The 24,950-nt window shown below is 37.6% G+C and overlaps 1 protein-coding gene across 1 annotated transcript in view; it reads right to left on the bottom strand.

The window, feature by feature from the left end:
* Positions 1-24,950, bottom strand: part of PDE7B (phosphodiesterase 7B) — a 146,609-nt gene that overhangs the window by 45,535 nt on the left and 76,124 nt on the right. Inside the window, exons 3-4 of the mRNA XM_008054213.2 lie at positions 1,795-1,946; positions 427-490 (exon numbers count right to left, since the gene is read on the bottom strand). Coding sequence (XP_008052404.1) covers positions 427-490; positions 1,795-1,946 — 216 coding nt within the window. The remainder of the gene's footprint in view (positions 1-426; positions 491-1,794; positions 1,947-24,950) is intronic.

Raw genomic sequence — 24,950 nt, 5'->3', positions numbered from 1 at the left:
AAAAAAAAAAAAAAAAAAAAAACCAAAAAAGAAAAAAACTGCACAAGCATCCTGCCCTGTAAGAGTCAGGAATGATCAGATGAGTTTTTGTGTTTCTAGTTTTCATCAACTAATAACGAACTTCCTACTTTTAGATGTGGCCAAAATATTCTGCAAGAAAATGCACTAATCTGCGGTTTCCAAATTCCTTTGGGATCATCAGGTTCAGAAGGAAACTATCTTAAGATCCTAAGGTTGAATCCTGTTCTTATTCTTCATCTGAATTAACTTTCTCTTGCCCTGGCCCTTCTTCAGTAGCTGTAGATTTATGAAAGTGGGGAAAGAAGGAAAAAAGGATAGCAGTATTTAAAAATAAATTTTGTTTTTCATGAAATTAATCCCAATTTATGGTGTGTGTTTTAGTGAAAATTCTTTTGGACAACTTACCATTTGTCAAGCGATCAAATAAGAAAATGTCAAAATCCCACATTCCCACTTTGGAGAGCATATGCTGAAAGGCAAACAAAAAGTGGCACTCAAATGAGTCATATTGGAGATGCTACCATTTACTTTAAGACACTGTGAATTTAACAATTAAAAAAGTTGAAGCTACTAGCTTGCTACTATCTAGTACAACTGAATGACTTCCCTGTATCCTACAATAAGTTCCAAAGCTTGACATGACACCCAAAGACCATCAGAAAATGAAGAGATGATAGGTTATTTTTGAGGCCCACATTCAGTGAGTCTTTTACTCAAATCACACGATACTAAAGGCAGATCCAGGACATAACCTGATATCCAGATTGTTGGCTTTCTGTTCTTTCTACATCTCAAAGAAATGTAGAAAGAACCTTTCTTGAGATGTGGTTGCTTAGAGGAGAGATACACCAACAGGTCTCTGCTAGTGACGTTCCAGTGCTGGGGAGTTTAGTTTTGCTCTCCTCTCAACAAACAAGGAAAACATAAAAAAATTCACCCAATTTTAGGCCTTGGGTTGTAATGAGATATTTTGTTTTCCCTTTTGTAGAACTAATATTTAGAATTAGTTCTTCTGACATTACTTGCTGTTCATTTATAAATGATACATATTAGCAGTATATTTTCCTTAATAGCATAGAGATAGTACATTACTTAACATGCAAGCTATAAAATCTACCTTTGACTTCTGTTTAAACTGGGGCCATCTCCTTCTGAAATTTAAATTCCTTTGGCAGTTTAGGCTGGAGATAATCTGTACGCTTTTTTCAGATTGTCACACATTAATTTCCACTTTCAGTCAGATTAGTATGTTGCAAAAATAATTGTATGATGATTAAAAGTTATTTGAATGAATCAAAAATTATAAAAAAATATAAAAAACCCTGTATCAATAGCCTAAATTGGAATTAAGAGCTGATTACTATTGGGTTATTTTTAGTGTAGCTATCACAATGAGGTAATTTGATGAATTAAGAAATTTAGCTATTCCCTCATTAGTAATCTAACAGCTTAAATTCTTTTATTTTTCTTAGTATTGTGCAAATATGTTTTAAAAATTTATAGAAATGAAAATAGCTAGCATGTGCTAGGTGTGAGTATATTAAGCACATGTACATGGTTTACCTCATGAATCCTTGCATCCACCCCTATTTGGAGGGTGTTCTTATTAACTTCATTTTCTATTTGAAAAAAAAGTCCAGGCATGTTGAGTAACTATCCTAGAGTCATAGAGCTCCTCAGTGGCAGAGTAGGATTCAATTCCATGTGCTCTCAACGGAGGCACATACTCTTGGCCACTGGCCTACCGTAAGGAGACAGGGGTAGCCAGCTTACCCTTGCTTGTCCAAGATAGTCTTCATCCAGCAGGTGGAGAGGAGCTTGTGGTATAATTCCACGAAGCAGCCTTGATGCATGGAAGTATCTTTGAAAGCTTAAAAGTCTTTTCACCTTTTTCTTGGTGCCAATTTCCCCTGAGTATGTTGTATCTGTGGAAAGTCATCAAATTGAGAGTTATATGTTTAAAAGATAGCTCATTTTCTCCACTATATAAAAATATAATGCATTAAAAAGGAGAGACATTTAAGAGATGTTTTCAATGCTTTCTTAAATATGGTCTAGTTAGCTCTACATTTGAACGTCTTCTAGAACACAAGTGATTTTTTAATGTATTACATTTATCAAAATGTCAAGACATGTCAGAATGTAATTTTGGATGACATGAAATATATACATTAAAAACTTCATTTTCTTGTTAAGGGTGCTGGTATATATAGTAAGTGAAATTTACACACTTCTGCATGCGTTTGAAATGAACAGTTATGTTTTTTTCTTCTATAATAGGACTGAGACTCAAAAATTTAGACTAAGTTCTCATCCTACACTCTCCCTAGTCTGATGAACTTTGTCACCTGAATTAGAAGAATCGTGATGACACCAGTTTACATATGAGGAAAATGTCTCCTAATGTCCCAGAAACATCATTGGCAAAGGAATCAATAATCTTGTACAAAATGTTGCCTAGCTGCTCCCAGAGAGGGTGTTAACTTTCTAATAAGTGTATTCCCTTTTTCTAGTGGCCATGAAAGTCTGTTCTTGTCAGTTGAGATATTTTAATACACATTTTGCATGTGCCTGTATATATTTTGGGTACCACTAAACTTGACTGTTATCTAGAAATACCCCAAGCACATTATTTAAATGTCTTCCAAGATAGTTGAAATTGTATACATCACTCTGGGAACACATAAGTGATGTCTGCTGCCCATTGTGAATGCAGAGTTAATTTAACAGGCTAGAAGGAAAATGTCTAGCTCCTATATAAAGTAGTTTTGGTTTCTTCCATACTTTCTCCCTTCTCCCATCTTCCCCTGTGGAACTCAAAATCACAACTGATGTAAGAGTAGAGGAACCAATGGGCACTCTGGCAGTGAGTGACCAAAATCAGCTCATTGCTTATGCTGTATTATGCATGCAAAAACATAATTCAGGGCTGGCAAAAACTAATGCTCTTTCAGAATGCTGCCTTATTAAAATTATTTTTATTTTAAAATGGATCTAGATTTCACAAGCAGAAAGAGGCAAAAAAATATATATGGAGATACATAGAGCACAGCTGAAGTTGTGTTTAGGCATACATCACTATTAAAAATGGTAGATGTGGACTCCATTCTACTGCTGAGTTCTCACTTATATCCATGAGTTTATTAAATCAAAGTATGGGGTAAAAATTGGGGCAACTCCTTCAGGTCCTCTCCCACTGTGGGAGCTTTCCTGTCCTCTCAATAAATCCTGTTTTCTCAAAAAAAAAATTGAATGCCTATTATAGGACAGGAACAAATTCTAGATGTTTGGCGAGATCCTTCAGTTCTAGATCTTTCAGGGAGCAAAACCCAAATCCTTGTCCTCATGGGGCTTACATTCTATCAGAGAGAGACATCTAATTAGCAATAAACAGAAGTAAATGATAAAATGTCTTAGAAGGTGATAAGCATTATGGGGTTGGGAAGAAAAGTAGTGAACAAGGGATCAAGAGTTCTATGTTGGGGGTGGTCAGCACTGGCCTCAAGAGAGGTTACAATTTGATGCAAACTTGGAGATGAGGGAGTTGGCTAAGTAGCTATCTGGGGAAAGAAACATCTTCCACACAGAGGAACCAACTTGGATAACTACAAAGAGTGGGAACACGTTTAGGGTGCTGGCATGTGGAAGGAACAGCAGGAGTTTAGTGTGGATGGGGAGGAGAGAAAAGGGGAGGCTGAGATGAGATCTCAGAGCGGGGGGGGGGCATGAAAATTATACAGGGCTTAGTAGGCCATTGTAATGGCTTGGGTTGCACCTGAGTGAAATACAAAGCCACCACAAAAATTGGAGTAGGCCAGTGATATAAGCACACTCACAATTAAAAAGTGTCATCCAGGCTTCTGTGTTGAGAACAAATAGTAGGAGGAAGGTTTGGTGCAGTGAAACCTGTTAAGAGGCTATTGAAATAATCCATGCAAGAGCGAAGACTGCCCAGACTACAGAGATAGCAGTGGAGATGGTGAGATTCTGTATATATTTTGGGTACCTCTAACGTTTTGGTCTGGATAACTGGGAGAACAGGGAAGGGTGCAGGGGGACCAGATCTGGAGTGGTTTCATGTTATATATGTTGCATTTAGACATATATGGAGATTCAGGCAAATATGCCGAGTAGAGATAAGTGGATATAAAATCCAGAGTGTGAGGGAGAAGACTGGGTGAGAGATAAAAACCTGAGAGTTGTCAGATGAGATTATCCAGGGAGTAAGTATAGATACAGATGAGGAAAGGATCACAGTCTGAGTTCTGGAATACCTAGACTTTAGAGGGAGGCAGAGAAGAGCAGAAAAAACTAAAGGAGAAGGAAGGAGCAACCAGTGAGGATGCAGGAACACCAAGAGAACATCATTTCCTTGAAGACTAGTGAAGATAATATTGCAAGGAGTGGGTAGATTGTTAGAATCAAATGCTGCTGATGGTCAGGTATGATGAAGACCGAGTTGGTCATGAAAAATATACAGTACCTAAAAAGAGCACATTTTATTGTATGCCTAGAAACAATACCCTGCTAACAATGACCACATCTAGCACTTGGATTTTGGTATTCATATATGATTTTTGCTGTTCATCTTGGCGAAATGGCCAATTCTAGGGCAGGGACAGTAAGTATACCAGATAAACTGTAATAGCTTGTTTTACCAGAAAATAAGGGAGAGCTAAGAAAAAAAAAAGATGGGATTGCTTAAAAATGACAGAGGAGGAAACTTTAAGGGGTTCCTTTGAGCAAAAGTGGGAAAATTTTAGCATCAAAATGAATAATTGAAGAATTAATTATAAACCATTGATGGAAGCAAGCATCAATGAGTCATATGGATAGTAAATTAGGAAGTAAGAAATAAATAAAGAGAAGGGAAAGTTCTTCCTTGCAGAATGTGCCTGTTAATAAATGTGGAAGAAATAATGGAGTTGAAAAATGATCATTTTGCAGACAACATAGTAATAACCGATTTAGGCTAGAATCATTAAGGGATACTAAAATTGTTCAGTGAAAGTTTAAAAAGCAGCAGGGCAATTACACAACATCAAAGCATCTGCCCACAGATGACTTATTAACCAGAGAAGTAAAAATGGGTAGTTTTTTTGTGGAAAAATATAAAGGGGGCACATCTTCCCCAAGTAATCAAAGTTAACATTGTCAAAATGGGAGAAACTAACATCATGCACTTTCTGATGCCACACGCTGAGGCCACAATACCACATATGGAGTGTTCCTGCGCCAAATGTACATCTGACTCCAATAAAGAGGAAATATCAGAAAAGCCCAAGTTGAAGGACACTCTACGCAACAATCAGCCTGTGCTCTTAAAGAATGTCAAAGTCATGAAAGACAAGATAGCCTCAGGTATTGTTTCATAATAATGGATACCAGAAATAGTGCGCTAAATGCAATGCATGACCTCAAGTTGGCCCCTGGATCAGATAAAAGTTTTCATAAATGACATTTTTTGGACAATTTATGAAATTTGGATATGAACTTATACATGAGATAATAGTATTAGATCTATAGATTCAATGAATTTGATCATCGAACTGTGGTTACATAAAGAATGCCCTTGTTTTTAGAAAATACATGAAATAAAGTATGAAGGGGTACCCCAAATAAACTGGAATTATTTTTTGGAGTATAGGCTTCCCCTGCTAGGTAAATAGTCTAGGAACCCATTGGCATCAGTGTACCCATTAGGATTGGTTGTGAGAGGCTGCATTTGGTTTCAGTAAATTTTTTTTTTTTTGAGATTCTTTCAACATGTTTGCCATTTTTCCTGATGGGTGATTTACAAGAACAACCTGGTCACACCACGCTGAGTGTTCAGCAGTTTTTGACCACAGTTGGCATGACCCATGTGCCCTACCCTCCCTACTCACCTGATCTCACCCCAAGTTTCCCTGGATAAAAAAAAGTCCTGAAAGGGAAACGTTTCACTGATATGAAAGAGGTGAAACAAAAAATGGCATCGATGAGTTCAGAAACTGTTTTGAGCAGTGGAAAAAGTCTAGCTAGATGTATTGCATCAAACAGAGAGTACTGTGAAGGTGACTTCATTTTAACATGTAAGTATAAATACACAATTTTTAATAAATAAATTCCAGTTTTTTTGGGTCCCCCTTTGTATTTCTGTGTTATGTATAAAGCAAATCTAAAAGAAAATATCCATATGATAATCTATTTCTTTTTATATATTCTATAAAAATTCCTCCATTCTAAAACACTAAAAACTTCCTGTGTAACTGAGAGTATACCTGTCTATACATAACAGAATCAGAAGCAAGCAAGATCACCCTGAATGCTGGAAATATGCCACAAACATAGCAAATGGAAATAATGGATTTTTAAAAAACTTCCATTTAGCTTTCCAAGTAGTATAATACTTAAAGCAGATTTACACTTAAGATAATGGCATTGAAGTTAAATTACATCTGGCTAATGTAGATGATAGGAAATAATGGTTACTATTCACAAATTTTGACTAAACTACTACTAAACTAATGATGCTATGAGCTGGAGATATTAAGTTTAGATCTGTTTTTATCCTTAAACTAAAGAAGGAAACAGCAAGATTCCCTGCCTATTTTTTTTCACCCTATAGTCAAACAGATTATTATCTATTTATTATTATCCAGCAACATGTCAGCATGCAGATCTCTTAAATAACTGTGATTAAGCCCTACTCCGATAATTATTATAATTCCTTCCTGGGTTTGTGGCTGTTTATAGGCTTTGTTTATTCTTCTTTTATAGGGTTTGTAGTATGTCTTTTACTATAGAATGTCTGGCGAGTAATTGACTATACCCTCAAGTCAGAAACCATTTTCTCCATTTAAGTTGAATTTCATCCATTTAATTTAAACCATTTAAGTTCTTGATGTTTTGTTTCTGAAGACATTTTTGGTTTTAATTTCAATTTTTTAAAACATTGCAATGAGACATGATATGTCTTGACTACTGAGTTATTTGATATTCCCCTAAGTTTTGAACCTGTTTTGCATCTTTGGAACAAATGCTAGATAATGTAAAAAAAAAAAAATACAAAAATAAAATAAGGCTAGCCAACAAATTGTCTCATGGTTCATTTTATATGGTAGCCTGCAGGCTAAATAATGTAGCATACAATGTCACATCCCGTGAGTGTGTTCTATATTTTTTGACAAACTGGTTCTCATGATATGGATTCTTTATTTGTGCATTTTCAGTCCTACTGTCTGAGATGGCCAAGTAGATATCTGCCAACTTGCAGTATTAATTGGGTTGCCAATATTTTCTTACATAGCAAGATAAACAATGACCATATCATTTAGCAATTATATCGGAGCTACTTTTTAATTCACATGAAATGATTCAGAAGTGATGCTATAAAAGTGGCCTTTTATAAAAACAACAGCACTTACTTTTTTAATTTGAGGACATATATAAAGAGAACTGGAAAATTAGCTTTCTAATTCTCAAAGTAGCTTTCTAAGGAGGAAGAACATGCAATAATGCAAGAAAAATAAATTTACTTAAACCAATATTAATTACTTATTAATGAAGTGTCGAGGGAGCATTTGTACTATGTGAGATAGTGAAAAACTAAGATATAAGAAACTGAAGATATAGCTGAGTGAAAAAACTAATATAAGAAACAATCTGCATGTAAAGCATCATTCTAAATCATAGCATAAGGTAATGCTTTTTGAACTTTAAAGTATGTTAATCAAATATTAATTAAGATATGATACATTTGTTTCCAAAAGATTATTCAGTATTTTGCTAGTATATTTACCTTGATAATTAAGAGTATAGTGATATGCATTTCTGGATAAAAATTTAAAGGATTAGCTAAGCTAAACGGTAGATAGTTCAGCTAAATTCACCTTGTAACATTTCACAATGTGCCCAGTAATAAAGTGCTGGGTTTATTTAAGACCTTTATATAATAAAAACCATTATTTAAAAGCATTTATAATTATCCTAATGTTCCTTTGAATTTTATTGTTTTATGATTCCCAAAATATCATTTGGAATAGTTATAAAAAGGTGCTCCAGAATGTTTCATTGGCTAATCTATGTAAGTATTGACTCTGACTGTGAAATCCATTTTCTGTTCACTTTTTCTTTTATAAATATCACAAATATGTACAGATTAGCACATTCTTGTACTACTTTGGTCATAATTTTAGAGTTATGAAGTTTGTATTGGCACTGCTGGTATGGTAATTTTTAAATGTTACAAGTTGGGGTTGGCTTAAATGCAAAAAATGTTAATAAAAATTATTTTTATTTTTGAGTAACTTCTCTATGGCATATTTTCTTTATGGGGGTTGGTAAATTTTGGCACTAGGAAAAATCTTAAACCTAGAATAAATATCTGAGATATAAAAAGCTATAAGTATACCTATATTATGAGGCTTTTTCTGTCAATTGTATACCTAGTTCCGTAAAGAAGGTCTATGTCAGTTGTTTCCAGAAGTTGATTTGCTAGTAACTGGTGGAGTAACTCAGATAATACTGAGAATGAAGAGAACCTTTGAGTGAGCAGAACTGGCCACAGGCAAATACAGAGCTCCAACCAAAACCTAACATCAGCACTTTTGAACATGAAGCTAACTGGACCTCTTAAATAATTGTTATTAAGTCCTACTTCTTGCTGGGTTAGTGGCTACTCATAGGCTTTATTTATTATCCTTTTATAGAACTTATAGTATGTCTTTTACTATAGAGTTACTGGTGAATAACTGTTTATACCCCAAAGTCAGAAACCATTTTATCAAACTTGTAGCCCCTGGTATCTAGTGCAGAATCGTTCACGTAATGGAAACTCAGTAAAAGATTTACTGATTAAAAAATTCTCATAATTTGTTTATAGAAACGTCATCATCGAGTGCCCTTTTTGAATAACTAGCCAGTTTACAAGGTGGACGATGCTAAAACTTATACACATGTTCGTTTTGGAAGTCATTTTTTCAATAAATCCTAACATGGAGTTCCAGGGCCCAGGCCCTCCTGCCTCTGTCTTTTGCTTTCGCTGACCTCTACTATAATCCTCTGTTGTGCCCTGTATGGTCGCAAAGTTCACTTTCATTCACACATCTGACTTTCTTACCAAGCTGTAAGGTCCTGGACACCAGACTCCTCTTTTCTTTGACTCTCTACAATGTCCTACAAGTTCTAGGTGTTAAATACATGTTGACAGAATGAAATTACTTCCCTGTTGTGTGTGTTCTAGTCTAAGTTTAAGAATGCTGAACCCTGGAGAAAACAGGGTGAAATTCTAGTTTACAGTATGTAGCTTTAAAAAAGATGAGAAAAAGTTAGTTTTATTTTAAGTGTCCTGAAGCACAAATAACAGATTTACAGTATAGCTCTTTCTTTCTCACTACACGTTCTACTAGCTTAGGGTTCAGGATCCTTGCAAAGTTGGAAGGTTAGTGGGGTTGCCTAGGATGGCAATTTTCCTGAAAGTATACATAAGGATTTTAAGATTGAAGCCACCTAGTCTAAGATGCAGTTGCCCTGTACAAATAATTTTAAGTAGACTAAGAAATTAAAAAAAATTATGTAAAGAGGTTTTGTGTAGAAAACAGGATTGATGGGTTTCCAGAACTTATAGTGATGAGGTGCTAAAGATGTCAGCCTCTGGATGAGAATAGTGCTCATTTCAATGTTCTAAACACTTTGATTCATTTTCATGTGCTTTTAGTAAATTTCATGGTTTAGACTTGGCTGTAATGACTTCAGTTTTCAAACCCCCCCTTTCATAGTTTAGTATCTCTAGACATTAAACTTTCCATTTATTCATAAAAAGAACCAGCTGCCAAAAAACCTTTTAAAATAAAATACTATGTCTCCCCCAGTCTTTTAGAAATCATCAGTGGCCATAAATGGTCATATTTGTTTATTTCCTCCTGTATATATTCCCAGAAGCCAGAAAATGGAAGATAGACACTGATGACAACCTAATATATTATTTGGCTCTTAACATCAAGTGATATTTTCTCACATGGGTGGACTTATTTTTAAGATAAAGTCATTATTGGTGATTTTTAAATCCTGACTAATTTGATTGAGATACAAACTAAGTTTCTTAACATCTAGGTCATTTGCAAGGCTTAGTCTTTAATAGAAATGTAAGAAAATCAGTTGTATTAGAAAACAAATAGACAAAAATATGTACAACATTAACAATAACCACAAAAACATCAAAAGGAGAAAAGAAAAGAAAGAAAGAAAAAGAAAAAGCTAAATCAAAATAAAACACATCATCACCTTAAAACTTAACTTGAAGTTTGGAAACTCACTTGAGTTTAAATGAGCTAAGAAGTTATTTTGAGTTCTCTAAACTCAGGTCTCGAATAGAATGTATTAAAGCTCCACGTCATTAGCTCTTCTGTGTATGAAAAATACTCACGACTTCTTGATGGCTGTCACTAGAAGAAGAGCTTTGTTTCAACACTGCCACAGAGTGGGAGGAAGAGGGGGAGGAAAAGGAAAGTCTTCTTTAACACAGGGTAAAGTTGTTTCTCTAGATCTACTTTTTAACATGCTTATTTTTTTTCAATTGCCATTTTTCTTTTATGTTCTTGACAGTGAAGAGAAAATCAACATGGCTGGTATTTGCATCATAGAATAGAACGAACAGCTTCGCCAGCTGACTCTCTCCACACCTGCCGCTTCAGTGGTAGGAAACACACTTGAAAAGCATTCAAGAGGGTCAAATGCTTGTCTTCCTCAACCACACAACACACTGATTTTTTGCAAAATCTGTTGTTTTTAGCTAATTGTTTTGCCTACCACAAAATCTATTCTAACGAATGGATTGTGCCTCTCTTAACTCCCAGGTTCAGAGACGGTTGGAAGACTACTGTATTGTTTCCTTTTTGTAAGGAGGGGAATGGGCTTTAAGGTTTCTCCGGGCAATAGAAAGGCTTTGCAAAACCCCAGTTTGAATGACATTTAAATGAATTAGCAAGAAGCACATCAAATGTCCTCAGTCCTAAAAAAGAAATATGTGCCAGGCACAATGTGGTTTTATAGAACCCTCTGCTTCTCAGAGTTTGAAATGTTTAGCAAATCCAGAGTTTTGAGGGCGATGGTTTGTGGTGAGCAAATTGAGGTGACCAGACTTTCAGTTGATTCTACGTCTCCAGAGGTTAAAAACTGCTGTATTAACTCCCTAGTTCTCAGCAGATATTTAAGCAAGTATAATTTTTTATCTGGAGATATGTGTCTGGACTGTTAAATTTCACTACAAAAATTCCAGATGCATGCTGTAACGCACATTTGTTTCTCTCCTTTCACTCTGTCTGCAAGTTCAACCCTGTCTCAGGATGTTGGACTAACCCTCTGAGTGCCTCAGTCGTACCTTTCAATTGATCTCACCTACCACTGACAGATTTATTCCTCAAGCACAACTCCTACTAGGTCAGTCCTCTGCTCCATATCTTTCAATGGCTCCCCAACGTCTACTTAATTAACTTTATACTATTTACTCTGGCATTCGTGGCCTTCTACTATATGATGCCAACTTATTTTTTCATTTTTATCTCCCACAGGTACCCTGCAGATAAATGTGTCTCTGCTCTTACTGTTTGTATCCCAGACCGCCCATGGTTTTCTGTTTCTCTATGGATTCCCACATGCCTTTCCAATTGAACACTGTCCCCACCTGTTGAAATACCACCCACCCTTAAGCAGCCCACCTCAAATATTTCCTTCTGACCTCCTGGACAGATGTATTTAGATGCTTCTGTGAGCCTTCCTACTGCTTTGCGGTTGGTATCATGGTAACTTAGGTCTCTTTCTATGCAGCAGATGCTACACACTACTATGAACCCTGTCGGGATAGGATCACATCTTATTTATTATGTTGCCTGGCTTAAAAAGTGTTTATTGAAAGAAGGAATAATGAAATTAGATGATTATTGATTGGCATGTATGCTGTTTTTCTACCTGCTATGCACATGACTTGGCTTATGATAGGTGTAATGTGATTGTTGAATTAAATTAATTGTTCAGAGCAGGCAAGATTCATTCATTTAACACATCAGACAACAGGGGTGATCCTCTGAGTAGAAGAACTTGAAGCTCTCTCTATTTCCTGAATTTGTTGGATTTTCCGAAATGATTATAAGTGCATCTTTAGAATGGTGGGAGATTAGTACTAACTTTACCTATTGATAGAAGCCTGGATAGAAAATTTTATCTCTAAAAACTTCCAGAAAAAAAAATCTTTATGCTTTCTTTTTTTTCGAATGGAAATGCATTGTGAGCTCATTTCTTTTTCTTTATAGGTTACAAAGGCTGCTTGAATTATGTATCTTTGGAGTGAATCCTCTGACTTAATTAAATGGGCTTTATATGTCGTTGAAGTATAACTCTTTAAATGTAAATATCCACCCTTAGGTCTGCAGAGAACTTGAGATGTTTACCTGTGCACTGAGGTTTGTCACTTATGGTCCATAGCTCTATATGGATGGTAGGAGCACTTTACGGGTAATCACATTTGTAACTCTTGGTGTAGAACACTCTTGAGGAGCCAGGTCTCACTATGACATTAACAGGACTTGGAAGACTATATAGTTTCACACTGAACTAGATCAGAGAGAAGAAGGAATTTTTTTAGATGACTACTGCAGTGTCCACCTGCATGAGTATCTAGATTGACCCCTAAGACATAACTGATGTATTTAATCTAAAAGAAACACACTGGGCATCTCACATCATGGATTCAGTCCATAGCAACAATAAGACTTGGAGCTAGGCATGATGGAATCAAGAAATACCGAGCACATATTAGATGACTTACACTTGTCATCTCATTTAATTTTCCTAGAAGTAGGTACTGTGAAGTTGACATTAACTGGTGTATCTTACAGATGAAGAAATGGGTTTGGAAAGGTTTAGTAATTTATCCAAAGTCAAATCACATTCAAGATCAAATATTTCTGATCTTGAATAGGATGCTCTGCTCATGCATTATATCCCATTCTATACTGGAGAGGGCAAAGAGTTGGGACATATGGAAATCTACCACAGAAGCCTATTTTCTCTGGAGTACAGCGATGGATCTGTACTCAAGGGATTTCAAATTTCCTTCCTTTTAAAAAGTAGAGTAAAGTAGCCACTCATAGAAGCAGAAAGTAGAATGGTGTTTGCCAGGGGTGGGGGAAAGTGGAAATGGGAGATTGGTGAATGGATTATAGAGTTTCAGTCATACCAGATGAAAAAGTTCTAGAGACTGCTATACAACATTGCACTTATAGCTAACATGATGGTACTGCACACTTAAAATTTTGGTGAGGGTATGTCTCATGCTATGAGCCATTTACCACAATAAAAATGTGTAGTAAAACAAAAACAGTAAGGAAATTTCAGTATAATTCAAAAGTACAAGGGTTTTCAAATCAATAAAGATTTAAAAGTTAAAGATTAAAATTGGTATCATTGAACAGGAACATCAAAGTGAGAAACATTGCAATGCTGAAATATTGAAAGGAAACTCATAAAATAACTAGAAAACAACCAAAGAAATAATTTCATAGCAAAATTTCGAAGTCTATGTGTGTAACTTTCCTGTTTCTCTCACCAAACGTACAAATTAAGTATTAGGAAATGAATAATAAATCACTTGTGGGTTTTAAAATTGAAAACACATGTCTTACCGACACTGACAATGTGATTTGATTATTATGTTATTACACAAAGAAATTCACAAACATTGGTTAGTGCCTTCAGCTTTGGAAAAGACAAACATTTTTTGTTGTGTACATAGTGTGGAACAGCAGCTTGTGGGGAAGGGAAAGAGTGGGAGGTACTTGAGCAAACAGCCTGCTCAAAATAAAACTCTGATGGGATGCACACAGGCTTTGTGTTTAACCCCTTGAAGCCAAGTCTTAAAGTCAACTAACATTTTACCTGAAGGGATGTCTGCTGATTGAGACATGGTCTCAGAGCATAATCTTTCCTTGTTTAATGTGGCTCATGGGCATTTTCATCTTTCCTCCCTCTAGAAAACACCTATGTCTTTTATGCATTTTCCAAACATTTCTAACTAATTTTATGATGTTACATAATATTTTATTCAGAAATGTCTATATAACAAATACATAATATTCTTTGGTAGTTGTCAGTGAATGAAATGGAAGCATTTGAGGAGTGAATTCTTAGCCGTGTGGTGAACACTGGGAAGACTTTACCAACAAACATTCATTGAGCACCTGCTCTGTGAAAGGTACTGTGGTACCTGATTGTACAGAATACTCAAGCAGTTTTTCTGCTCTCACCTACTCAGGGAGAAATGGTGCAATGGGTTCTCTATCTTCTTCACTATTTTTTTTTACTTCAGCTATGAAGGGTAAGAAAGGGTTTAATACAAAAATGTCTAGAAATTATAATACTGAATAAGGTAAAACATGTGAGCAAGAAAAAGGTTGTTTGTTTAGTGGGTGCTCCACTCTTGAGAGTGTGCTGGTCAAGATCGGTAGAGTGTGTAAGGACAACTCCAGTCAGAATGCAGATAGCTGGAAAGAGTTATGAATGAATAAATGCCTTAGCTTGAATTAGTTTGCAACAAGGTAGGCAATGCCACATGAATGGGTTCTGCTGGAAAGGGGCAGAAAGAACAGCCTAAAGTTTGGAGTTCTATCTCAGAAGAGAAGTCCTGGGGAGACTCAGCTTTGGGGAGAGCTGGGGTGGAGGGACAGAGAGGGGAGAAAGAAAGTGGTTAGGTGGAAAGTCTCCCCTGTCCTTCCCGGCTGTGGCTGATGTTCTATGCTGAGCTTCCCGGCTGTGGCTGATGTTCTATGCTGAGCTTCCATTGCAACCCCATCCCAATTTATAGTCAGCAAGGCAGTTCTTCATGCATATTAAGATGGTCATATTTACTTGGTTTTCTCACCTATTAAACTGTTAGTTTCCTGAGGGCAGGGCCTATGCCTTATTTACCTTTTAATCTCCAGCACTCAGCACAACTGAATGAGTAAAGAAGGTGTGAAAGTCAAAGACAAATTTCATCCACTTAGTAATTTTGCACAGGGGTCTCAGTTCTCACAGTAAAATAACCTGAGCTAATAATACTTGCCATTATTCCAGGCTTATAAACAAAGAAACAGAGTCACAAAATGTTCAGAAACTCAGTAAAAACTTGTAACAAGCAGAACAGGCATTCAAACATTCCCATGCCTCTCATTAACCAATATTGTTTCTTTGTCTCATGCAATAGATTTAATTTAAAAAATCAGTTTCTATCTTGAACTGAGGCAAGTGTTTTGAGAGTTCCATCTTAGCAAATAACCCTGTGGGCTATTTTTGAAGATCAACTTTCTAATAAGAATTAAGGGGAATGATGTCAAATCATCTCGGGTAGCTTGTACGAGGCATTCGCACACAGGTTTTAGCTAGCCTTCAAATGAGTCTTTTTCTCAAAACGCAAGGCCCTAGCTCTTGGTAAAAAGCAAGACCTTCCCAGCTTTTTCAGTGTCCTAGAGAACTCCCCTCTCAGTAATGACAAGTGGCAGTCTGCCCTCTTGATGACCTAGTTGGGCTGACAGCTTTCACACTGTTTAAGATTGAAGAGTGAGGATTGTACTATTTGGATACCATCCAGATCATCCTTCAAAGTGTCAGAAGGATCACAACAGAGCATAAGGTTCAGAAGTTCAGTTAAGTTTAAGGTCCTTCACCCTGGAAAGTTTTCACGAATGTTTTTTCTCTTTTTTTGTCCATCGCAGTGAATGCTGCAGTTGCAAATTTCTCAGCATGACATGGTCAAAACCCACTCAGCCTTATGCCAAGAATCTGCTTTTAAAGCTGTGCTGTCAAAATGTGCAGCCCTGAGAGTCTTAGATAATTTAAAATATCTGATGTTTAGTAACCAGATTTCTAACTATTCTGAATTTCGGATTCTTTCAGACATCCCAACTCTGAAATATTTTTCTTAAGAGCAAACAAACTTGCTGAAATTTACTTTAAGAATACTTATTCTTTACCAACTTTAAGTCCAAATAAAGAGCAACTTTATTGTTAATAGCAAGATACAAACAATAAAAAACTACTGTAATAATGATAAAAGAGAATATTACTAATAAGAGCTTTAGAAGCCATGGTGCTCATCTTTTATGTTTAAGATGCTTTGGAACCAGAAGCTATCCCTGATAAATCAAAAGCCCCAAGTGGCTTAATGTCGACACATGAAGTATTAACGAACAGCTTCAGACACAAATAAATCCTAGAGAGCCACTGGGATTTATGAATTCAATGTGGGAGGCATTACTCCCTAGGTGGCATTTGGGAAATGTTGGGGGGCATTTTCAGTTGTCAAAACGATGGAGATGGCCAGAATGGAATTTAGGGGAAGGGTGTCAGGGATATGAGATGTCCCAAGGTGTGTGGGGTTGATCCACACAAAAACAATTGTCCCTCCTCACCTTCAACTTTTCAAAGGCTGTTCAGGTATTCGTGCAGGGGAAAGCCTGTTGATAATGGTCCAAATCTAGAACCTAACCCTGCTTCTCTGTTTTACATATAAGCACAAAAGTATTCTTTTGCCAAGCTTGAATATAGGTATTCCCTTTGCAGGAATGCAACTACTGTGCAAATTAAGGGAAGAGGGTAGTTTTGATCGGATTGGAGGATGGGGGTAGGAGGAGGGAGTGGTAGATTGAATTTTCTCCGGAGTTGTTGTCCATCTACATCACACACCTGTGTCAATCTGCATTAGTACTCTCACATTCACATGGATCTTGCATGTAGGTGCAATATATGATTATGTCATTATACTTTCTAGGGTGGTTATGCCTAATGATTTAATATGCCTATTATCCAATTATACAAATTGTTTTTCTTTTCTTTTTTTTTTTTGAGTTAGAGTCTCACTCTGTCACCTAGACTGGAGTGCAGTGGCTGCTCCCGGCCACCGCAGCCTCGACCTGCTGGGATCCGGCGTTCCTTCCGCCTCAGCCTTCCCAGTAGCTGGAACTACAGGCACGTGCTACCACGCCCGGCTCATTTTTGATTTATTGTAGAGATGAGGTCCCGCCAAGTTGCCCAGTCGGGTCTCGAACCCGCGAGCTCAGGCAATCCACTCACCTCAGCCTCCCAAAGTGCGGGATTACAGGCTGAGCCACTAAGCCCGGTTATAAATTGCTTTTCTTGAGTTTCTGTTTTATCATACAGCTAGGGCCGTATATTGATTCTTTTTAACTTATGTGAACAAGTAGGCTATAGATTTTCTTTCAAGATAATAAAGGGGACATTATAGAACATGTTACAAAAAGGAGGCATTGGGTCTGAGAGGGTTAAAAGTCATCTTACTGGGTAAAAACTTCACTGGGTAGGGTGTTTGTAGTTACAGGCTCCTATCTGAAGCATAGGAAAACCTTACAAGAGGAACATAGTATTTGTTCTGAATCTCACTGATCCAAGCAGGAATTAAGGTCAAAGTTTTCTCAAATTCAGTCATCCAGTTGCCTGAATATATGGTTTTATCACACCTGCCTACTCTACTATTTACTTAATATCTTTTTAAAAATTAAATTATTTTTAACTTATTTATCTTATATAAAATAACTATTAATAAACAACAGATTTGATGTGCTAGTTGCATTTTCCCTAGAAGACATAATAATTACAGTAAAAGAAAAAAGATCATTTCTGTAACAAAAAGATCACCTTGTGTGCCCTTTGATATGCATACCATGCTTTGGGAAATGGTACTCCAAGGGACTGAAGGTTTGAAAAACAAAGCTTAAGGGTAAAGGATAATCTAGTCATATCCTTTAATCTTCTTTGCTTAGAAAGGACGTATTCTTCTTTTACAAAAACATATCCTCAGTATATTTTAAATATTTGATTTTTCACAAAGACAAATAATTTAAAATTATAACACAATATATGTAATATAGTACCTATACCACATTTTTCTTTTTGAGTCAAGATCTCACTCTGTCACCCAGGATGAAGTGCAGTGGTGTGCTCATGGCTCACTGTAGGTTTGGACTCCTGGGATCAATCAATCTTCCTATCTCAGCCTTCTAAGTAGCTGGGACTACAGGTGCATACAACTACACCTGGATAATTTTTTTAAAAAACTTTTTTGTAGAGACAAGGTCTCATCCTGTGGCCCAGGCTGGTCTTGAAGTCCTGTGCTCAAGTAATTCTCCCAACTTAGCCTCCCAAAATGCTGGCATTATAGGCATGAGTCACTGCACCCAGCCCACATATTGGTTATCTTCACGTAGATATTCTTTCTTGAACTCTTCTTTGAGAAAATTCATATAATAGGGCAAACTCTTTAGTCACTGTTGTCAGCATGCTATGTTTTGTTTAACTCTAGTACAACTCAAATATGCCATTCATTGCAAGAAGTCTTTTTGAATAAGCACATTAAAAAATGTGTTTATTCATTCAACAAACATTTGTCAAGCCACTACTATACGCAAAGCATTGTTTTGGGAACTAGGATACAGTGATGAACAAAATAAAATCCCTTTCCTTGTGGGACTTATATTTTATTAACATAATATGAAAATAAAGCAAAATCAATTTTCATTGTTCCCAAGAAGAAAATAGATGAGACCTTGTTAAACTCCATATTGATTAGATTGCCAAAGCTTGGCATCAGGGGATGTACACTTGATATGTCATTTGGTATTTAATTTTATATAGCAAAGTGATTTTAATATTCTTTTGTTTATATAGTTTTTCTAACAGTATACTATTTTGTTGCTGCTTTGCACATGTTTCTCAGTCCTATTTAAAACTACACTCCACAATATGAGTGAAATTCAAGAATTTCTTAATTCTGCAGCCCAAGTTATCATATATAATTTAAATTATCCTTAATTCACCTTTGAATCACACTTTGCTATTATTCATGCTATTAATATCACAGATAAATGGTTACCAGAGTCTCTTAATTATTATTTAAAAGAGTGTAAGTATTCATTTTCTTAATCTTCTCTACTTAAGACACTTAAAAACTAACACCAAAGGGTGATTTAAGGTGGTGAGAGTTGTTCAATAGAGTTCAAAAATATTCTAAGACAATCATTCTTATCATAAGACTAGGGTGACACATCTTAATTTCTAGAGTGTGGGTGTTTCTTACATATCCAGCTATTAATGTTAGATGAAATCCATCTATTAGTCATTTCCAAACAGCTGAAATAAAAACTCACTGCTTCAGATTATTTTCAAAATCTTAGGTGGTACCACTGGCCTTTATTGGTTCAGCAAATGGAAATTTTAACAATAAAAAAGTGGAGCGCTTCACAAGGATTGTTTTGAAGTTCCAGTTAATAATTGCAGTTTAAAATAATTGACTCTGAAGCATTCTAAGATTCTGAGAAGTCATGAGTCACTGAGGAAAAACTAAGTTATGCTCCAAATAGCTTTTGTGTTAGGAGTTTTTGGTTCTGCTATAATTCTTTCAAAACAGGTTCTCTGTGTTTGGTAATTCTCAATGAAGAGAACATTAGACCAACTAAAGCTTGCTTTTCTTTTAATATATTAGGCAACTCTTATCTTTTAAAACATTTCCCTCTGAGACATTATAATCTATTTGCCTGTGGAAATGATTTTTTATGTAAATATTAAGATATTTTGGCAGTGGTATGAAGAATAATGTTGATGCTTTTAAGACCTAATATTGCTTCTCAGAGAATAACAATTGCTATAACCAAGAGGAATATACGTGGTAAGAAAACACTCTCAGAGAAGAAGTCTTTTAAAGGAAAGAAGCTTGTTTCCATTTTGTTGCCGAAGCTAAGCTATGAGAACAATGCCTGTCACATAGCAGGTGTTCAGTGAATATCTTTGGAATGAAGAAATGAATGAAGACTGACCCAGCAGTCTTAGCGTGTCTGGAGACCTGTCTGAGGGGCATGCATCATCAGCAGGGAGGGTAGGAGAACTGTCAGCAGGGGAGTTTAGGAGAAGATCTCTAGAGTCTACACAGATGTTGCAACCTGACTGTGCCTATACAGTTAATGCAGACTTCTGGACCTTCTCAGTGTCTCTGTTGCCTCTAGTGTCAATTGAGGCTAATAATTTACAGAACCTACCATATTGTCAAGAGGAATAAACACGAAGTACAGTTATACATGTAAAGTGCTTAACACATAGAACACTGACAATAAACAGCAGCTAATTTTAGAGTTACGATACACAATTATAGTTTGTATACAATTGTAGATTGTATATTGATATTGGGATGAGATTCTGGATTTCCTATGCAACAATTTTGAAATAGAATTGAACACCAAGGTTGGGTGTGGTCGCTCATGTCTGCAATCTCAGTACTTTGTGAAGTCAAGGTGAGAGAATTGCCTGAGGTCAGGAGCTAGAGATCAGCCTGGGCAACATAGTGAGATATCATATTAAAAAAAAAAATTAGCTGGATGTGGTGGGGTGCACTTGTAGTCCCAGTTACTCAGGCGGCTGAGGCAGGAGGATCGCTTGAACCCAGGAGTTTGAGGTTACAATGATCTATGATTGTGTCACTGCACTCCAGCCTGGTTGAGAGAGCAAGACCCTGTCTCTTAAAAAAAAGAATTGGCCGAGTTCGGTGGCTCAGCCTGTAATCCTGTGCCTTTGGGAGGCTGAAGTGAGTGGATTGCCTGAGCCCGCGGGTTCGAGACCTGCCTGGGCAGCGAGATCCCATCTCTACAATAAATCAAAAAATCAGCTGGGTTGTGGTAGTGCATGCCTTTAATTCCAGCTACTCGGAAGGCTGAGGCGGAAGGATCGCCAGAGCCCAGCAGGTCGAGGCTGCGGTGGCCAGGAGCGGCCACTGCACTCCAGTCTGGGCAACAGAGTGAGACTCCAACTCAAAAAAAAAAAAAAAAAAAAAAAAGAATTGAATACCAAAATGAGTTTATGTCATCTTTGTCATATTGCTAAAGCAGTCTTGATCTATAAGTATAGAACATTGAACTAAGGGTGTTGAAGAGAGAATGCACTTTCGTTGCACACCCAGGAATAACTGGCTATTTCTTTGTAACTTAGTTTTAATATGAAGCAGAAGCAGCCACTTGCTATGGAAGATACAAGAGAAAATAAACTTTTTTAAAATTCACAAGCTTTTAGTGAAGTCTCCGTTTTAAAAAACAGATTAAATCACAAACTGGCATTCAAGACTGTCCCTACTCTTGTTCTAACCAATCCTCATCATTTAGTAAAGGCTTCAGCCTAATTTTGTATCAATTCTAATTATTTTACGTCCAACTACGTAACTCCCTCCTTTCAGCATTACAGAGTCACTCCAGAATCTGAAGGCACTCACCCTTTGAATGCATTTTCTAGCATTTTCCTCTGCCTGGTCTTCATTTTGAATACACTTTCAAAAACCTAAAAAACCTCCACTTGCAAAACTCCAATCATCATCTAAATGTCAACGTTATCTCTCCATGAGGTCCTTTACTAGAGTGTCTAGTATTTTCTCCATTACAGCCTCTTGGTACCTGACAATTATCTGTCATTTTAGCAAGTTGTATATCAGTCCTTTCCCAGAATGTTTGTTCATCTATTATCTCCCATAGGTTATAGCCTGCTATGCAGTAGCTGCTCAAGAAGTGTGACTTGTTTAATCTAGTTTACCTTTTTTCCTTAACAGAGGGGAAAAAAAAAAAGAATAATTTTAGGTCTACTAAGGAGAATAATTGTTGGATAGTTTTTTTTTTTTTCCTTTAGCTTTCTGGTCTTAACCAGGAATTGCCTCCAAAATAGAAAATAAAGCTAATGTGCTAGGGTGCAAAATGAAAGAGTGAGAAGAAGAAAGAAGATGGGTAACTCTCCGTCCTCACATATCAAGGATTGTCATAAAATGGTGGGTGGGGGACAGAAGGGACTTACAGTCTATGCAATCTATACATGCTTAATTTCTTGGCACCTCTTGGGAGAAAAGACACTAGAATTACAGGATCCAAAGTCACTGGGGTAAAGAGAGCCAGGAAGGAACATCCCCCAACCAAGGCCTAGAAAAGAACTCGTTGTCCCCACAGCTGTCTTCATGGGATGCATCACCAGCCGATGATGGTCTCGTGGATGGTGTGGGTGTGTCGGGGCATGGACACTGGGGACACAGAAAACTTGCTTTTATTGCTGGACATTGCTTATATTACCCTCAGAGCACCATCGGGCACCAGAAGGACTGGCAGTCAGACATGAGATTATCACTCTTCTGTTTCTCAGTCTGGTATTGGTGGGGAGGTGTGGCATGTGGGGAGTGCAGGAATAGTGTCAGGCTTTCCTATACCCATCCACACTGTGGGAAAGAAGCTGAAAACAGTGGCAGAGACTCAGCTGACCCAAGGTGAAACTAGGACCTCTCGTTGCTGATGGAATTTCCATTTTCGTGGTGTCACAGCTGGGATGCTTCTGATGACTCTGAATACTGGTGGCCAGGTGGAGCACAGAGCTATCTCTCTGGACCATGCAGATAAATAGTGCCACAAATGCATAGCCACCAAACCCCTCATCTGCCCTGTCTCCTCCTCTCTATCTGGCTTACTGCTTCTTGGAGAAACTAGGTATTAGATGAGAAATTCCTTTTTGCTGCAAAACCCACCAACATCCTAGGCCACATCCCTTCTTTCCTTCTTCCTACATTTTCTGGGAGGAGAGCTGCCTCCTTTCTCAGGCCAGACCTCCTCTCTCGTCTCCTTAGGACACTTTATTCTTAGTTATGACTTTTCTTTTCTTTTTTTTTTTTTTTTGAGTTGGAGTCTCACTCCGTTGCCCAGACTGGAGTGCAGTGGCTGCTCCTGGCCACCGCAACCTCGACCTGCTGGGCTCCGGCGATCCTTCTGCCTCAGCCTTCCAAGTAGCTGGAACTACAGGCGTGCGCTACCACACCCGGCTAGTTTTTTGATTTATTGTAGAGATGAGGTCTCACCAAGTTGCCCAGGCGGGTCTCGAACCCGCGGGCTCAGGCAATCCACTCACCTCGGCCTCCCAAAAGTGCTGGGATTACAGGCTGAGCCACCAAGCCCGGCCTAGTCTGCTTCTTTTTATTTAATATATTATAAACTTTTTGGGGAACTGGTTCTTTCAGCGATTCACAGTTTACATGACAGGAAATAACCAACTCCCCCTTGAGAAAAATTAAAGCAACTGGTGGCAGCTGCAAATCTGACTTTAATTTGTCACAATAGAGATTCAATTTCCTTCTTCTGTGAGGATAGCTTACAAGTATCCTCAGTTGTCACTACCACACCCTTCTCTTTCTTATCAAAGAACACAAGGTCAGGCGATGAAAAGAGTAATTCATCATGTGAATGATGAATTCTGCCAGAGCAACAGTAATATTTCGAAAAATATAGTAGTAATGTCACCAAATCTAATGCTTTAGATATTTAATCATGTATATTCTTATTAACCTACAGAGATATTTGTTCAATGATATTAAAGTAGCTTAACACCAGAAAAGAAATAATCTAAATGTACTTACTATAGAAGGAAAATAATTGTCATACTATATAAAAGCTATTTAAAAGGAATAATTGTCATAGATATAGTCCATGTAAAAGGGAATATAATGCATACATGTACTGCCTTTGGACATTAAAATTCATATATAAAGAAGATGTATTCTACCATGGTTAAGGCTTGTGGTCTGGAATTATATTTCTGGGGTTTGAATGCTGGCTTACAAATGGTGTGACCATTGGTGAGTTACTTCTCCTTTTTGGGCCTCAGCTTCCTCATCTGAAATAGTGGTGCCTACTTCAAAGGGGGTTTGTGGGGATTAAATGAGCCCATCTGTGCAAAGCACATAAAGCAGTATAGTAGGGGTCCCCAACCCTCAGGGCCACAGAACAGGGTCACACAGCAGGAGGTGAGCGGCAGGCAGGGAGGGAGAGAAACTTCATCTGTATTTACAGCTGCTCCCCACTGCTGGCGTTACCACCTGAGCTCTGCCTCCTATCAGATCAGCACTGAAAAGCGTGCTTCCATTTCCAGCATCCTATCTTTCTGAAGCAGTGACAGTGACCAAAAAGAGATTACGGAGTAGACTGGACGCAAGCAACACCTTTCGGGTGTCCCTATATCCCATCACCCCCAGATGGGACTGTCTAGTTGTAGGAAAACAAGCTCTGGGTTCCCACTGATTCTGCCTTATAGTGAGATGTAGAGTTATTTCATTATATATTACAATGTAATAACGACAGAAAAAAGTGCACAATAAATGTAATGCACTTGGAATCATCCCTAAACCATCTCCCCACCCCGCTCTGTGGAAAAATTGTCTTCCATGAAACCAGTTCCTGATGCCAAAAAGGTTGGGGATCACTGCACTTAAGGGCTCCAACCATACTAGCTATGATTATTAATTGATGTACTATATGTATAATTGACATATATCACAGGTTACTCATGGAAGGCTCGGAGCCAGGCTTGTTGCATCAGCTTGCCCGAGGATGTTAAAAAAATCACTGGATCTGCTTGCAGAGATTCATGTTCAATGAGTCTGTAGGTACTGTGTGATGATGCTTTCTTGGAGACCATAGTGGGAGAGCAGAGAGAATGATCAATTAGTCCTTTGGGACGGATGAAGAAGGCTTCACAAAGGTCATGATGATGGTGCCAGGGCTCGAAGGGTGAACAGGTGCATCCTGGGAGAAGGGGTGTACTCTGCAGACAAAGAAGGTACATCCAAGGTTCAACTACATTGATTGTGCGGCCTGTGAGAAGCAAGACTGGCTGCTGCTTCTTTCATTTACTTCTCACCACAACCCTATCAGGACGGTATCATAATCTTCCCTATATTAAGATGCCCATTAAGCAGTTTGGGCATGTTTCCCAAGTTCACAATAGAAGGATGGTTCAGACCCAGGTCTGACTTCAAAGCTCACGTATTGCTGTCGGCTTCCTCTGTTGACAATGGCTTAGTGTTTGCAGTCAGTGTGCTCAGAGGTCTGGGTGGGGCCGCTGTA

Source organism: Carlito syrichta, unplaced genomic scaffold (assembly GCF_000164805.1).
Source record: "Carlito syrichta isolate Samal-C Ts95f unplaced genomic scaffold, Tarsius_syrichta-2.0.1 Scaffold289251, whole genome shotgun sequence".
Lineage (NCBI taxonomy): Eukaryota > Metazoa > Chordata > Mammalia > Primates > Tarsiidae > Carlito > Carlito syrichta.
The sequence above is the reverse complement of the archived record's forward strand: the minus strand, read 5'-3'. Positions and strand labels throughout refer to the sequence as shown.